Genomic DNA, 15,701 nt, shown 5'->3' with positions numbered 1-15,701 from the left:
CCCCCCCATGCAGAAGTTCTCACCGGGTTCCAGGGCCAGTTTCCCCATCTCTTCCGTGGTGCCCAGGCCTGTCTGCCCGAGAAACAGGGGCTCACTGCTATTCAAACTCCTCAGAAAATTCTCCAGACGGTCTCCTTTGATATACACGTCATCATCTGCTCTCATAAACCATTCATACGTGTCCAGGTAGTGGTCGTGCATGTACTTGAGCATCATGAAAGACTTCTTCTGGGGTGGGTAGGAGTCATCCACGCCCCGTAGTGGCACTATCGGAATTGGGATCGAGGTGTCTGAACCCTCACTAGAGAAGAATTCGACTTTCCCAGGAATTGTCTTGGACCATGTTCTGGAATTAAAATAAGTATCAGTGAGAGAACAGTTTATTTCAAGCTTCTCATTTCCAGAAATCCACATATCTACTTATGATGAATCACTGGGTCTTCAGAAGGAATGACAAAAAGCTACCTGATCTGCTTGCTTCCCCTTACCAGAGGCCCAGGCTATGGGGTACTGCAAGGCCCAAGTTCATTTTCAAAAGAATCTCACCAAAAAAGGATTAATGAAGTGTTAAAATATTTCCAGGATAACCAAGTTTTAAGCTGTGGCTGAAAACCAAACTGCCGGGGTACCAAGGTCTAGACATCCAGGTTAATTTTCTTATACTATCAACCTCCTACCCATAAACTCCTCCACTCCAAAAGACAATTAAAAGTCAAATTCTTCATTCAATGAAGTTTCTTTGGACACACATCAAATGCCAAGTATGTGCTAAGCCAAGGGATGCAGGGTGAGCAAAACGTAGACACCGACTCAAAGAGCGGTCATCAGGAGAGAGAGACGTTTATCAAAGTAGTCACATGAGAATGTATGTATTATTAAGAACCAAAACAAGCGCTCTGAAAGAAAGGCACACAGGCTTCAGAAGCATACACACAGAAATATCACACACTAGACACGCAGTGCAGAGAATACTTCCTAGAGACGGGGTGAATGTCAAGGATGAGACACAGACCTAGGAGGCAGCAAAGCAAAGGGATGGAACAGAAGCGAATAAACGCTGTGTATCCTGCCGTCCTCAGGAGTGGACGAGAGGGCCGGGGCCACTGGGCGGGAACTGCCACCGCAGCCTGGACAGGGGTGTCGAGAGTAACTGCATGTCCCATCGTCAGAGGAGAGGCTGGTAATGACAAGAAGGAAACAAAGACTCCTGCTGCTGCACAGCTGATTTAATAAGGCCATCATGGTCCATCTTTCCTTATGCGAAGCAGCCGACTGAGCCTTAATAAGATCAAAAAAGGACTGTTCCCAGGTGATAGTCTCCCCAATGTTTTTATTTTACTTACTTATCCATCACAATTATATCTATTATAGTGAAAAGTGAACTTGAAGGGTCAATGAAAACCATACATCTTATGTGGAAGGTGTCGGGGAGAGAAATACTTGAAGACCTATCCCAACCCTCAGAGAAGAGGTACAGAAATAGGGGGATGGGGAGGGGTTGGGGAGGGGATAAAGAGCTTTCTCTTTTTATTCTGTGTATTTCCAAATGGAGGAAAGTTTTTATAAGCATGATATTACTTGGGGGGGGGTTAACTGTGATAAAATATACATAATTTGAAATTTACCATTTTCACCATTTTTTAAGTATTACTGTTCAGTGGCATTGAACACATTCACAGTGTTCTTCAACATCACCACCATCCGTCTCTAGAAGTTCTTCATCTGCAAAACTAAATTCCTAAAGCACAGTATGATTTTCATAATTTTATAAACAATCTGCAATGAATTACTTAAAAAAGCAATTACTGGCTTTTAATTCTTCTAACCCAAATAGAAGGAATACAAACTGACTTCAAACTTCTCCCATTCAAGCAGAGGAGGAATTTGATGAACTTGTCAAATATCTCCTCAAAAATTCCAAGGATTAAATACATATCGTTTTTCATCAAAGCTAGGAAGTTGATTGTAAGATATACCATTGTTTTTTATACCAATAACAAAGAAAAAAACAGTGCCAATCATAATCATAGGAGGCCAGCAACTGTAAAATGCATCCTGATTTCAGAGATGTTAAAACGTGGTGGCAAATGTGCATCTTAGAATGATGTAGGCAAGAGTAGTAGTGTTTTTCCCTCAATGCCTGTGGATTTAAAATGGACCTGTGGAGTCTTATGCCATTCACGAAACTCAGCATATATGGTACCCTATGGGACTACAGATGCTGCACTTCCATTTTCACAACAGAGAAGCTCCCAAAAGAAAAGAAAAGTAAATATAGCAGGAATAGAGCAACTAATTTAAGGAGAAACCAACCCTTTCCATAAAGAGACAAGTCTATTTAAAAATGAGGCGACTGAGCCACAGCCTACACGGAATGTAGAATAACCAAAAGATACTCTTCTGACATGGTCATCTAGAGGGGAGATGACTTTCCAACTCCAGGAAGTGGGTGACAATGAGATGCACTAAGAGAATTTCCGCCTCCCCCACATCCAGGTCAAAGTGCCCCTGACTCCTTCCTTTTGTAGAAATGATTTTTGTTTGGGAGTCACATCAATTCTTTGAAAAAATAATTAATTTCTGTGGTGGCACATAACAAGTCAATAAATCCTGCTCACCTGCATTAAAAAAAAGTGACTTAAAGTGCTGTGTGTGCACGCACACGCAGCCATGCAAAAAAGGGCAGAAATTATTTGTCTCTGAGGCATCTCCAAGTGAGCTTCTCATCACTTTCCTAAGGCTCTACCATTTCCTGCCCTTCCTACTTGCAGAAGGAACCCGACTAAACCACAACCAGAAAACAATATTAAGAGGTAAAATTCACAAGCCTGCTGGAGTTCAAATACACTTCCATTCATGGTACTTCTGAAATGTAGTTTAAAGCTAAAGAGTGCATTATCTCTTAACTGGTTACACAGGGACAGTGAATAAAATCAACTTCAGCTTCTACCCAATTGCTTCTGAACTAAAATGTAATTAACAATGCAGACCAAGTTCAAAACGGTAAGTACCAAAGAACTGGGGTTGGGTAAGCCCAGAAGCCATTAAGATATTAAAGCACCATGACATTATGTGAGACATGGGGTGAGTAAGAGGACAATACACACCTTCAGAGGAACAACCTACTCAAGACACAACACGTTGTGTCATGGTTAAGAGGACGGGCTCTGGAATCAGGCTTGTGGGGTGACAATCCTGGCCCCTCTCTGGGGAAGCCACTCTGTGCCTCCCCTTCTGTATCTGTGAGCTGGGGGATAATGACGGCACCTGCCTTACGGGGTTGTTGTGAGGGTCAGTGGATCCTTCCATCTGAAGTGCTTAGAAGTCGGCCCAGCATGCAGCAAGCATTACAGGAGTGTGCCTTGCTGGGGAAGACGGGAGTCTGCAAATAAGACAGTGCGAGAGAAAACGAAGGACACAAGGGAGCGTGGGCTGAACCTGAACAGTCCATCGCAGGACCGCACACCAGCACGAGGCATTGTGGGAAATGCTGCTGCTCACACTGCTGGCTAAAAACCTGACACTCAAGCCAGATGTTCGAATTCTGTTTAACTGTCCATCTCAGACAACATCAGGGTAGAAGTCTAACGAGACTTTAATAAACCTCTGAAAGCGTTTTCACTTCTGAACACCGGAATCCTTCATAGGAAACTGAGGACAGAAACTCCTTTTCATCCAGCCCTGCGGCCCCGGGACCCGCGGGAGACAGAGCACGCGGAGGATACACCGACGGCACAACGGGCGCTGCGGCGATTAATGCCTGAACTGAGACTTGAAATCGTGTAATTTGTCTAAGAAGAGAAACCAATTAATTTTAAAAACAGACAATCTAACCTCAAACTATCCTTAAAAGCCTCTCTGCAGTTTTATGGTAACTCCACCCAATTATTATCTTTTCCTTTTTAGGTAACCCAGGGAAAAACCTCAAGCGGCCCTTTTCTGTTCTAAATGACCGGTGGTTTGAGGGAAATCTCTCAAAACGAATTTCTGTAAATCTCCCAATCTTAAGAAATGATGATCGTTTTCATTTAGGGTACCTTTGGCTTCAAGAGCTCCGTCCAGCTGAAGACTTCTGGAACAGAGATCATGATTCACCACCCTTGGGGAATAGGGGGGAGGGGGTGCCTTTAATAATGGCTAAGAATCGAAGGAAGCAGGCTGCTCAAGCAGCAAGCTGGCCCTCCCTCCGTGAGAGAACCAGGTCGAGTTCCTTAATTTTCATAAGCAAATGTCAACTTTGCCATCGACACGTTTGTTACCAGGAGCAAGGAGCTCTCTCTCATTTGATTGAAACCACAGAACGTTTGCAGAGGCCCTTGCCAGCAAGCTCAAGTTCCAGTGGACCGATAACCACCTCTTGCTAAAGCACTGATAAGACAACTGAAATCTGAGAGAGCCAAGCAAGCTATCAGCCTTTCTTCCAGGCTTCTAAACGCTATGCCTCCACCACGTGAAATCACAGTTAAGTACTGCAGCTAGACGACAATTAGCTTCACTAAGGGCTGCCTCTGCTGACTTAAGACTTCATATGGTCCTCCTTTATACTCAGTTATCATTTTAAGAAAAACTACATAAAATACACTTCTGTGTAAAACTGCCATCTATAGAATGACTCCGGTCCTAAGTACACATTTGTAATCCACGGGTAAAAAGCCGGCAAGAGAATATATTTGTGATGTGAATTATTAAGGGAACAAAAGTACATATACAAAAATAAAATATTTTACAACTTTACCCCAAAGTTCTTACTATGGCTATTTGTGGTTGGAGGATCCGAAGGCATTTAATTTTCTTCATATTTTCTACATTTCTAAATTTTCTGCAACAGGAAGGTATATTTAGAACTGGGAAAAATAATTCTTTTTAAATCTAGAGAAGAGCACTAAGCCAAACAGCATCCAAAGAAATGAAAAGATGTGACAACAGAAAATTCTACTTTTATAATGAACACTTTTCTATCCAGTGGACAAAAACGAAAAATGGAGTAAGACTGAGTACTCTCTTTCACATTTTCTGAATTTTAATAGCTATAGTAATTCTTATATAAAAGAAGCTCCTCGGGGCGCCTGGGTGGCTCAGTCGGTTAAGCCTCCAGCTTCGGCTCAGGTCAGATCTCACGTTTGTGGGTTTGAGCCCCGCACCAGGCTCTGTGCTGAAAGCTAGCTCAGAGCCTGGAGCCTTCTCGCTCTGCCCCTCCCCCTCTCATGCTCTGTCTCTCTGTATCAAAAATAAATAAAAACATTAAAAAAAAAAGAAAAAGGAGCTCCTCTATGACTTCCCCAAAATCACGACTAAATACACTGTTGAGACAGTTACAGTGATACATTTGGAAGGACTCATAACCAAATCATCTCAGAACTTCGAGTCATGGAAGGAAGGGAGAAGATAGTTTTTCCCCTCACAGAACTGATAGATAATAGGAATTGAATGTATGTGTTTCTATTCTTCCATTACAGAAAAGATTTCAGCTAACTTAACCAAAATGCATACAGTACAAAACATAAGCAAGAAAATGAGGCTGACGAAAAAGAAAAGTAGGGAAGTGAGAGCAAGGCAGGAAAGTGGTACCTTATGAGGGAAGGCAAAGCCCTAGGAGGGGCTCCCTGCTCAGCACTGTGCCCACAGGAAACACTGAACCAGGGGGAGCCCTCTGAAAAGATGCCCACTGGAACACGGGAGCCTGCGTGGTAAGACCAACTGCCATCAGTTTGGTCTCTACATCTGCTAATGGTGGTGTATGCCTTCCAGCAGGTAACCAAGAGAAGCCACAGGGCTGTGTCCCACTGCTCAGGGTTAAGGGAGGTAACTATTCTGAATACTGAGACCTGGCAGAAACTTCTCCCCCTGGGGGCGCATGGTAGAGAGAGCAGTGCAGATGCAGTGAGCACCCTCACAGGACGGCAAGTCTGATGGAGAAGCAAGCAGTCTCAGCTCATCCTCCCAAACAAGTACATGGGGGGACAGTTCTATGCCACAAGTCAGAGCAGCCATGCACTTGAACTTGATCAGGCTTATGAAAACTTAGAGGGGAGGGGCACCTGGGTGGCTGTCGGTTGAGCGTCCAGCTTCGGCTCGGGTCATAATCTTGCTGCTCGTGGTTTCGAGCCCCACATTGGGCTCTGTGCTGACAGCTAGCTCAGAGCCTGGAGCCTGCTTCAGATTCTGTGTTTCCCTCTCTCTCTGGCCCTCCCGTGCTCACGCTGTCTCTATCTCTCAAAAATAAACAAAAAACATTAAAAAAAAAAAAGAAAACTCAGAGGGGGCACCTGGGTGGCTCAATCAGTTAAGCGGCCAACTTCAGCTCAGGTCATGATCTCACAGTTCGCAGATTTGAGCCCTGTGTCAGGCTCTGTGCTGACAGCTCAGAGCCTGGAGCCTGCTTCGGATTCTGTGTCCACCTCTCTCTCTGACCCTCCCCCACTCACATTCTGTGTGTGTCTCTCTCTCAAAAATAAACATTTTTAAAAAATTAAAAAAAAAACCAACTCAGAGGTCTTCAAAGGCTACCAAATGATTGCTCTGGGTGGAGTGAAGGAATGCTCCCTGGTAGGAGACTGCAAGCATTACTCAGTCCATTATCTCTGACCTGTCCTGGTATGAGGAGCCAGCTCTGCAGTCAGCATCCTTAGCCACAGACTGCCCTTCCTCTATGTGCTTTCCGGACACACAGCTTCCTCTTTTAAAGTCTTTAGCCATCTTTTGCACAACCTTATGACGTGAGCAATCTCTTTTTGGAATTATAGGGGGAAACAGAACAGCAATCACAAAGGTTGGGAAAAATATGTTTTAAAAGAAATCAAACTATACTCTTTACCATTAATCCTTAGAAAGTAGACTAAAGTGAAAGCAAACATTACGGAGACTTTTTTTCCCTTCAATAAAGCTGTAGCGGGTGGATTACAGCTTCCCACCTCCACAATGGCCTGGGCACTAGCCCAGGAGGCAGCTCCAAGGTTTTAAGCTCTAACAGCAACCTGCCCTTTGAGCCCAGGCTCATAGCAAACAATGAGAATGCTCATCAGCACAGACCACAAAAAACGCCCTCTTTGGAACCTAAGAATCAAAATTGGAGTGTTAAAAACAGAAGGCAAATTCTGATCTAATGATACATTTCCAAAGTTTAAAGTTTCATTTCCATAGTTTCTATTTTGCTGTTGTGCACTTAAAAGTATAAGTATGCAACTAATTCTCAATCATGCATGAAGAAAATTCACTTTCAAATTTAATTCTAAGGAAAACAAACAAACAAACAAACAAACAACAACAACAGCAAAAAGTGTTGCTTAATGCAAACACTAAAATCACCCTGAACCTATTTTGGCCCACCCCCTTGCAAGTCAGTCTTCCTGTTACCAAGGCACTTCCTGGGGTCAAACCCAATTAACAGCAGCCCACAACCACCCTTCAACCCAGCAGTTACCTAGACCAATGTAGTATGCTAAGGGCATTTGACACTCAGCCCATGGGGGCGCCTGAGTGGCTCTGTCAGTTAGGTGTTTAACTCCGCTCCTGCTCAGGTCATGGTCATGATTGCATCATTCCTGAGTTCAAGCTCTGCCTCAGGCTCCAGGCTCTCAGCACAGATGCTTGGGATTCTGTCTCTGCCCCTCCCCCCCTCTCTCTCCCTCTCAAAATAAACTTTAAAAGAAAAGAAACTCCGTCTATGATAATTCAATGAGGTATGTGAGGTATTGTCACCCATATATAACAGATGAGGAGACTGAGGCTCAGGATCTTGTGCCCAAGATCACAAGGTTAATAAATAAATGTGGAAGCCAGAATGCAAATGGGGTCAGACTCTAAAGCCTCCACTGGCCAGCTACTGGCTTTCTCATCCCGCACACTTCTTTCCCGGGTTAGCACCCACATCCCCTCTGCAGACCCTACTCCACTGATAAGGCTGGGAAAACAGTCATCACGATCCAGGGAGTGGACCTACAACCCCCTTCCACGGTGTCTGTGCGGCAGACACCCGCCTGCTGAGGACACTGCCTCAGAGCCTAAGCTGGACTTAAATGAACATCAGAAGACTCTATCCAAATGGTAGCTCCTGAAACCCTCTTTCCATATGGGTCCCTTTGCTACTGTAAATCCTGCCTGATCGTTTTCGGCATCAGGTTGGAAACACCCAGGAAACCCCAACACAAAAGCCGCCTTCACACCTCAGTTCTACTTACAAAGCAATCGTTTTAATGGCATTACTAACTACATCCTCAGGTTTGGGGTCTGCAAGCCGAGGACTGACATCAAATAAGAGCAGTCCACACAGTATTTTTTTAATCATCCACAAAAAGTTACTCAGCTACAGAACAAATACCATTGCTATAAATGCTTTGAAAGGACACTGAATCAAGGTAAATCGATGGACAGTTTCACAACCTGTACCTCGTATTTAAGTTTCTTATTCCTCCTAATTCCACACACATCCACAACAGATGTGGGCAGATGGAGATACTGATGTTGACATCCAGATATGGAAGCCAGGAGCCCTTCACGTTAATGACGCTGTCACCCAATTCTCCCGAGTACCAGAGAGAACTGGGAAGTTAGAGTAATGAAGGAAAACAAATACGGAGTTTATCAGGGCAGGATTAACTGTTACTTGTGGAAACAAGAATGACCTCCAACCCCAGCCCCAGGGAGCCTGCTGTGCCCAGGTAACTGGTGCCTACAACCTAACTTGAAGGAAACTGCACCCCCATTTCCTTCCAAGGGCTCTCCCCTCCTAAGTCTCCTCCTCCTCTTTTTTTTTTTTTAACTGTTGCTCTGTAGCTTTATTACAAAACAATTGCTCACTGTAGAAAAATTCAAAATTACAGAAGAGGACCAAGGAGAGGATGAAAACTCATCAGCATCGTTGTATGTAAATGCTTTCACACTCTCTTTTCCATGCTACACAAATATAGGATTATTTTCTTCGATTTTAAGCAAAACTGGATCTCATACTGGGCATACAATTTTATAACCTACTCTTGCTTCATTCAACTATATTGTGAATCTCTCTTCATTTCAGTCAACATATTTTAGCCACACCATTTTTTGTGGTTGGAGAGACAGATCACAGAACGGATAAACCAAGGAAATTGGTTCACAGTTCCTCACACAGGACATGGAAGATACTAGAAATTTCCACTTCCTACATACATCTTCAAGCACATCTTTAAATCCCTTTGAAAAATTCTAGAGGAAATGCTAGATTTCAGATCCCAGCCTCAAGATGAACCATCTCTTCGTTCCCTCACTACTTCCTGCTGCTCCACATTTCTGGGAATCTGTTGTCTCTGCCTCAAACACTCCTATTCATCCTTCAAGATTAAGTGAGGGAAAGGGGGCAGGAGTGTGGGTGAGGCCTTTCCTGATCCCCTTCATAAATCAGCACAGGCCTCTTCTGTGTTCCCACCCCAGTTAGCCCGGACATCCAGTAAGCCCTTATCAGGCAGAATTACCATTTCTTCCCTTCCCTGGATGACAAACCCTGCCCGGATAGAGTATTAATCTGTTTTCAATAAAGAGCATCTTAATGAACGGGCGGGGGAAGTGAAAACAAACCCTGTATCATCTTCTGTCCGCAGCCACAGCTATCCTGCCTTGGAACAGGCTGACTATGTGAGGGCATCAAGCTCTGAAACGATGGCACAGAAAACGAAACTCTTTTTCAGAACCGCTTATTCCACCAGTCATCTTACACAGGCAGTTCACAATGCGAAATGGGTTGTGCTCTGAAAGTTCATTTACAGGTTGATTATTCAGATTACGGAAGGCAGTCAGTAAATTTCTGTCAAACTGAATTCTATCTGAGAAAGAAAGTATTGCTCTAAGCTGTCTCGAGATAGGCACGGTTTACAGGGGTCAAGAACAAGGAAAGGCACCCTGCGGTTTGCTCATTAAGGTTGGTAAAAGAACAGTCTGCCTTCACTGAAAGCATTAGGAAGAGGCCATTAACTGGTATAACAACATCTTGCAACAAGATTCCTGTATCTACAGCTAGTGTTTCTCAAACTTTCTTCCCACAGTTCCCTACGGACTGATGCTAATCTTCAACGGTGCCCTTTATCACTCCCAGGACAAAGAAGGGAAACCAACCAGCTCTTGCCTCTGAGAAAGTAAAGAAAGAACAAAATAGTTCCCCATCTTCAGCCCAAGGGAGGTAAGAATCAAGACAAATAAAAGGTGTTGGATTAGCTTAACGTTCTGGGCATAAGAAAGGACTAAAAAGCAAAGTATGTATGTTTTTTTTTTCCTTTTTATCAAACCATTAATTAAAAAGAAAACCCAAACGGTATCAAAACTCTCCCAGCAAGAACAGGTAAGTGTAGCCAAGAAATGCTTGAAACAGAAGAGGAACAAAGAGGAACTTGTCTACCGGATATTAAAAAATTATTCGACTTCCAATCATTTCAATGGGTGGTACTGGCACAAGAACAGAGAAAAAGATCAGTGGAACAGAATAAGAAGTCCAAAAACATACCCAGGAATTCTGAGTATGATGAAGATGGCAGTTCATACTGGTAGGGAAATGGGAGATTATTCAACAGATGGCACTGTGGGGGGAGTGGGGTGGAAAGGACATTGAGATGATTCTACCCCTTCTACAATTAGACAAAAAATGTTGCTTTTAAAAATCTCTCCAGGGCAATACCCTTCTGAGCTTGAGCTGGGTGGAGGGGAGAGACCCTAAAATAAGAAAGGTGAAGATTGAATTACATGAACTTCTGTGTATCAAACACCAAAACTAAGAACAAAGAATAAAAACATGGAAATAATATGAACTATAGCGAGTAACAAAAGACCCAAGGAACACAGGGTTCTGATGATCAGTCACTAACTGGCCTAACAAATAAGTCCAGAGGAATCAAGGTACCATTCTGCAGTGAAATTGCCAAGAAAACAAATACTCTGTAGAGTACGAGTCAAAATGAATTTCTTTATAAATTTGTAAAACTCCAGCTACCCAGGACCCTTAGGCAATTTAGTTTAAGAGAGCTTCAGAGCTCCAGCGCTGTAATCGCCTCAGATGTAAATCTTTCCTTAATTTCTTGTTTTTTATTTTTTTTAGAATTAAAAAAAATTTTTTTAATTAAGTTTATTTAGAGAGGGGGGGCGGGGAGTGAGCAGGAGAGCGAGTGGTAGAGAGGTAGAGAATCCCAAGCAGGCTCCGCGCTGTCAGCAAAGAGCACATGGGGGGCTTGAACTCTGGGACCGTGTGATCATGACCTGAGCCGAAGTGGGGACACTTTACCGAATGACCACTCAGGTGTCCCCTCTCTTCATTTCTTTGTAAATTCCTTACATTTATGAGTCTGAGTATACCTCTGCGTGTGTGTCTAAGCTTTCTTCAAACTTCTCTTATGCAAAACCAGACCTGGTGACTCACTTTGCCCACCTCAACAAATGATACAACCACTCACTCTGTATTCCAAGGTAAGACCCGAGAAGGTGCTGTGGCTCCTCTTTGCCCTGCCCCTCACTAGCATTCCATCAGCACCTCTTACCTTGCCTCCAACATGTATTCTGGAACCATTGACCTCCACCTCCACTGCTACCACACCAGTTCCTGCCACCCACACATCTACCCCAACTGCCCCTTAACATCTCCCTGATTCTCTCCAGTCCATTCTCCACACAATGGGCAGAACTAACATTTTAGGACACAATGCAATCACTTTGCTTTCCTGTCTAAACCCTCCAAAGGCTTTCTAATTCATTTAGAAGAAGAGACTCTGGCCTCCTCCACTTTCTTTTATTGGCCTTCTTTGATTCCCCTCCAAGTTGGTTCCTGCCTTGTAACTTACCAGCTCTTCCTTCTCCTCCCTTGCTCATCAGTGATATTCACACAACCCTGGTAAGACTACACCCAAAATACCAGGTTCTCCAGATGTCGCCCCACCCTTTCCTTGTTTTATTTACTCCATGGCACCCATCATTAACCCTCTTTTCAGTGTTTTCCTTTCCACTAGAACAGAAGCGAAGCACCACAGAACAAGCATCTTCACTATTGTGTCCTTAACACTCAGAGTCTTGACCCAGGGGGGCCAGGCATGTATTTGTTGAAAAAAGGAATGAATTGTAAGTGCAACTGAATGTTTTTTAATGTTTATTTATTTTGAGAGAGAGAGAAGAGAAGAGAAGAGAAGAGAAGAGAAGAGAAGAGAAGAGAAGAGAAGAGAACTCCATGCAGGCTCGGCACCACCCAGCACAGAGCCTGACACGGGGCTCAATCCCAAGAACTGCAGGATTAGGACCTCAGCCGAAATCATAAGACAGACACTTAACCGACTTAGCTGCTCTGGTACCCTTGTAACTGAATATTTTAAAAACACTTTTTTTAAAAATGTTTAGTTATTTTTGAGAGAGAGTGAGCACACAAGCTCGAGACTGGGGGAGGGGCAGAGAGAGAGACCCAGGATCTAAGACAGAGACTCCAGGTTCTGCGCTGTCAGCAAAGAGCCCGATGCAGGACTTGAACTCATGAACCACGAGAACATGACTTGAGCTGAAGTTGAATGCTTAATCAACTGGGCTGTCCAGGCATCCCTGTAACTGAATATTCGTACAAACCAGGATCACTCCTTGACTTAATAGCTACAGCGTCTGCTCAGGGCCTATGGAAGAAGTTAGCTCTGGTCAGTCTCTGATTGGCCATACTTTGTGGGTTTTTTTCTACCTCTTTTTTAAAATCTGTTTTTTGCCTGCTATCAGCTGTCACTGCACTGCTAATACCCTTCGGTGGCCCCTCTCCCCACTTCAAGCATTTAGCAGGTCGGGGAAAGTAAGAGTCTATAATGATGGGCCTGTTCCACCATTAAAGTGCACTAATGTTAGTGCAGAAAGACACATCTCGCTGAATTTCCAAAAGGCTTTCTAAGCTCCTTTCTGGATCTCAGTTACTAGGCCCTCGACCTAAATTCTGATATTTTCAATATCCTAGCATAAAAGTACACCATACTGCTCTCCTACTAAAAATGTTGGCATCTCCTTCAACCCATGAGCCAAACAATAATTTTATTTTAAAAAACTGAAAACATTAGAGTATTTCTTAAGATAAAGAATGAGTGTGCCTTTTAGGGGAGATATAAAACTGAGCACACCCAGTGCCAAACTAGAGTTCTACCTAGTGCTGTAAGATTCAAGCCGACTTTTATGCCAAACTGTGTGTGAAATTTCCATTTTAAGAGCTGACTGTGGCATTTCAGCCTGGGCTGCAAAGCACTGCAAAGCCATAATCATCAGTTACAGACTAGAACCTCGGTCCCGACTCAGGCCTTCCCCAAAAGTCCTTTAGGACTAAAATGGTCTTGTGCCATCTCCTGCAGCCAGTCTAAACAGAGGGTTGAGACAGGCTGAGAAGCAGAAGACCGGAGCCAGAAAGGTAAATTCACCCCAAGGTTCAAGTAAGGGGGCTTCTTCAATTTTTAACGTTTTTATTTATTTTTGAGAGAGAGACAGAGAGCGAGCATGAGTGGGGGAGGAGCACAGAGAGAGGGAGACCCAGAATCTGAAGCTGGCTCCAGGCTCTGAGCTGTCAGCACAGAGCCCGATGCGGGGCTGAAACTCGTGGACCGCGAGATGATGACCTGAGCCAAAGTGGGACACTTAACCGGCTGAGCCACCCGGGCTCCCCAGTAATGGGACATCTTAAGATCAGCGAGAGAAAAGAGCAGAGCTAGCTGCAGGAAAGCTGATGGAATGCCTGAGTAGGATCACTGTTTCCGCGTAAGGGCTTCCCTGATCAGAAAGGCAGAGTGGACACACACAAAAAAGACCTGGGGCCAGAGGGCAAATTGGGTTTCTACTTTTTCTCAACTGTCTGAAAGTTAATAAACGGTGAGATATAAATCCTACATCCAAAAAAGATGAGGTAGGAGATTTGCTAAAGGAGACGAAAAGGAAGAGGGGCCAAGCATGGGCTTCGGGGAAAAGATCCTCTCCAGGTGTAAAAAGAGTAGGTCAAGTCTGCGCTACATTTGCTGGCGTACCAGGACCCCTACTGGTTTGTATACATTGATTCTGAACCCGTGAAAATGTTATTTGTTTGGTGGGCAATCTAGCATTTGAACAAACTACTTCGGTAATCAACTCGGAAGTTGTGATTTCACAGGGCTTGTCACCCAATGGCAGTCATGTGGGTTTACTTTCAAAACCATTCTGTAAACAATTTATACAGCTCATCCTTAATTTCACATGTGGGCATGTCTCTTGTCAAAAAGCACAATTTGTATAAAATTCCACATAATTCATGGGTGATGTGGGAGAAAATTTTTATCTGTGGGTTCCTAAATCACTACCATAGTTTAAATGTACACTAAGTGGCTATACTCTAAGCTTTTCAGGCACTTCCTGGCAGAAGCTCGGCTCTGGACTTAAATAAGATCCTAATGGAAACACACAGGAACAGAGAATCAACTCACTGAAAGTGCCCACATCGTCTACTGCTCTTTGATCTTCTTTGCCATCCTGCACTTTCTCCCTTTGAGGAACAAGAATCCATATGTGTTTTCCCCTCACATCTAATGCCTGAACATTTAGACCAGGACTAAATTTAAAAGCCGCAGTTTCAAAGGTATTGGTTGTAAATTAAGAACCAACAGTAAAGCAAAGCTTGGCCTTGCTCAACACCGACTCCTCTGAAAGTTCATTCTCGGAGGACCTCCCTCCACTGGTTGTTCTGCGGCTAGATGAGTCCCAAATCTTACCCACACAGTAAGCATTTCTGTACTTCACAAATGCGACCTTCCATTAAATCCCTTTATTGGATCCACACTCCTCTTCTACCTCAAATTCACTCCACTACAAATCAGCCATTCCAAAATCATCGCCCTTCTAAAGATTACTTTGGTTAATCCCATTGTTAATCCTTAACATGATTCCAACCACTTTTATGACACATATAGCCAATGAGGACCCAGATACTGACTGACACACGCACACTCACTCACTCACTCACACACACACACACACACCCACCCACCCCTAAACTGAGTTAACCTCGAATCTACGATGGGCCAAGAACTACTTTTCCCAAGGTTCTCTTTCCATTAACTCAACACACTGGTATGGTCGAGTGTGCAGTGAGAAGCCCTTTTCGTTTACAGCAGTGCCTCCACCAGAGAAATCTGGAAGTATGCTATGGAAGGGCTCTAACCAGATTAACTGACCCCGGCTCTAGCTCTGCAAGAGCAAAGATACATATTTCAGAGAATCGAACTATAACCGTTACTGTCACTGCGATCAGATATTGTGCAAACAACCTTATGAGAGAGAGAGATGTTCAATCAGACCCATTTAACAGAGAGAGCTGGGACGTGGAAAGCTACAGTGCCTTGCACAAAGTCGGGTTGAGGACCACACCCACGGGGGCCACCCCGGTTCGCGTGACCCCAAAGCCCACGCTCTCTTCCGTTGCGTTCCCCATCCCGCCTCTGACCTCTGCTTCCCAAGCCCGACATAGACCGGGAGCAGCGGGTCTGAGAAGCGGGCAAATTTTGCTCAAGCCAACGAAATACCGGCAGGGCGGCCCGCGGGGATGCAGGATACAGGGGGCGGCTCCCGGGGAACTGGGACTCACCTGTAGGCGGCCACGGCGCGGGTCTGCAGGTATTTCTGGGCGGTCATGACTCCCACGAAGAGAAAGTTCCTGTCGCGCGCCCCGCCATCCGAGGCCGGGCCGTGCGGCCAGAGCGGCGCCCCGCGCGCATCGCCGC

The 15,701-nt window shown here is 44.4% G+C and overlaps 1 protein-coding gene across 1 annotated transcript in view; it reads right to left on the bottom strand.

Annotated features, from left to right (window-relative positions):
- CHSY1 (chondroitin sulfate synthase 1) overlaps positions 1 to 15,695 on the bottom strand; it is a 71,305-nt gene extending 55,610 nt beyond the window's left edge. Inside the window, 2 exon segments of the mRNA XM_029952284.1 lie at positions 170 to 346; positions 15,566 to 15,695. Coding sequence (XP_029808144.1) covers positions 170 to 346; positions 15,566 to 15,612 — 224 coding nt within the window. The 5' untranslated portion in view covers positions 15,613 to 15,695.
- Between the last annotated feature and the right edge of the window lie 6 nt (positions 15,696 to 15,701).

Source organism: Suricata suricatta, chromosome 9 (assembly GCF_006229205.1).
Source record: "Suricata suricatta isolate VVHF042 chromosome 9, meerkat_22Aug2017_6uvM2_HiC, whole genome shotgun sequence".
Taxonomy (NCBI): Eukaryota; Metazoa; Chordata; class Mammalia; order Carnivora; family Herpestidae; genus Suricata; species Suricata suricatta.
This window is presented reverse-complemented; position numbering and strand designations above follow the sequence as displayed.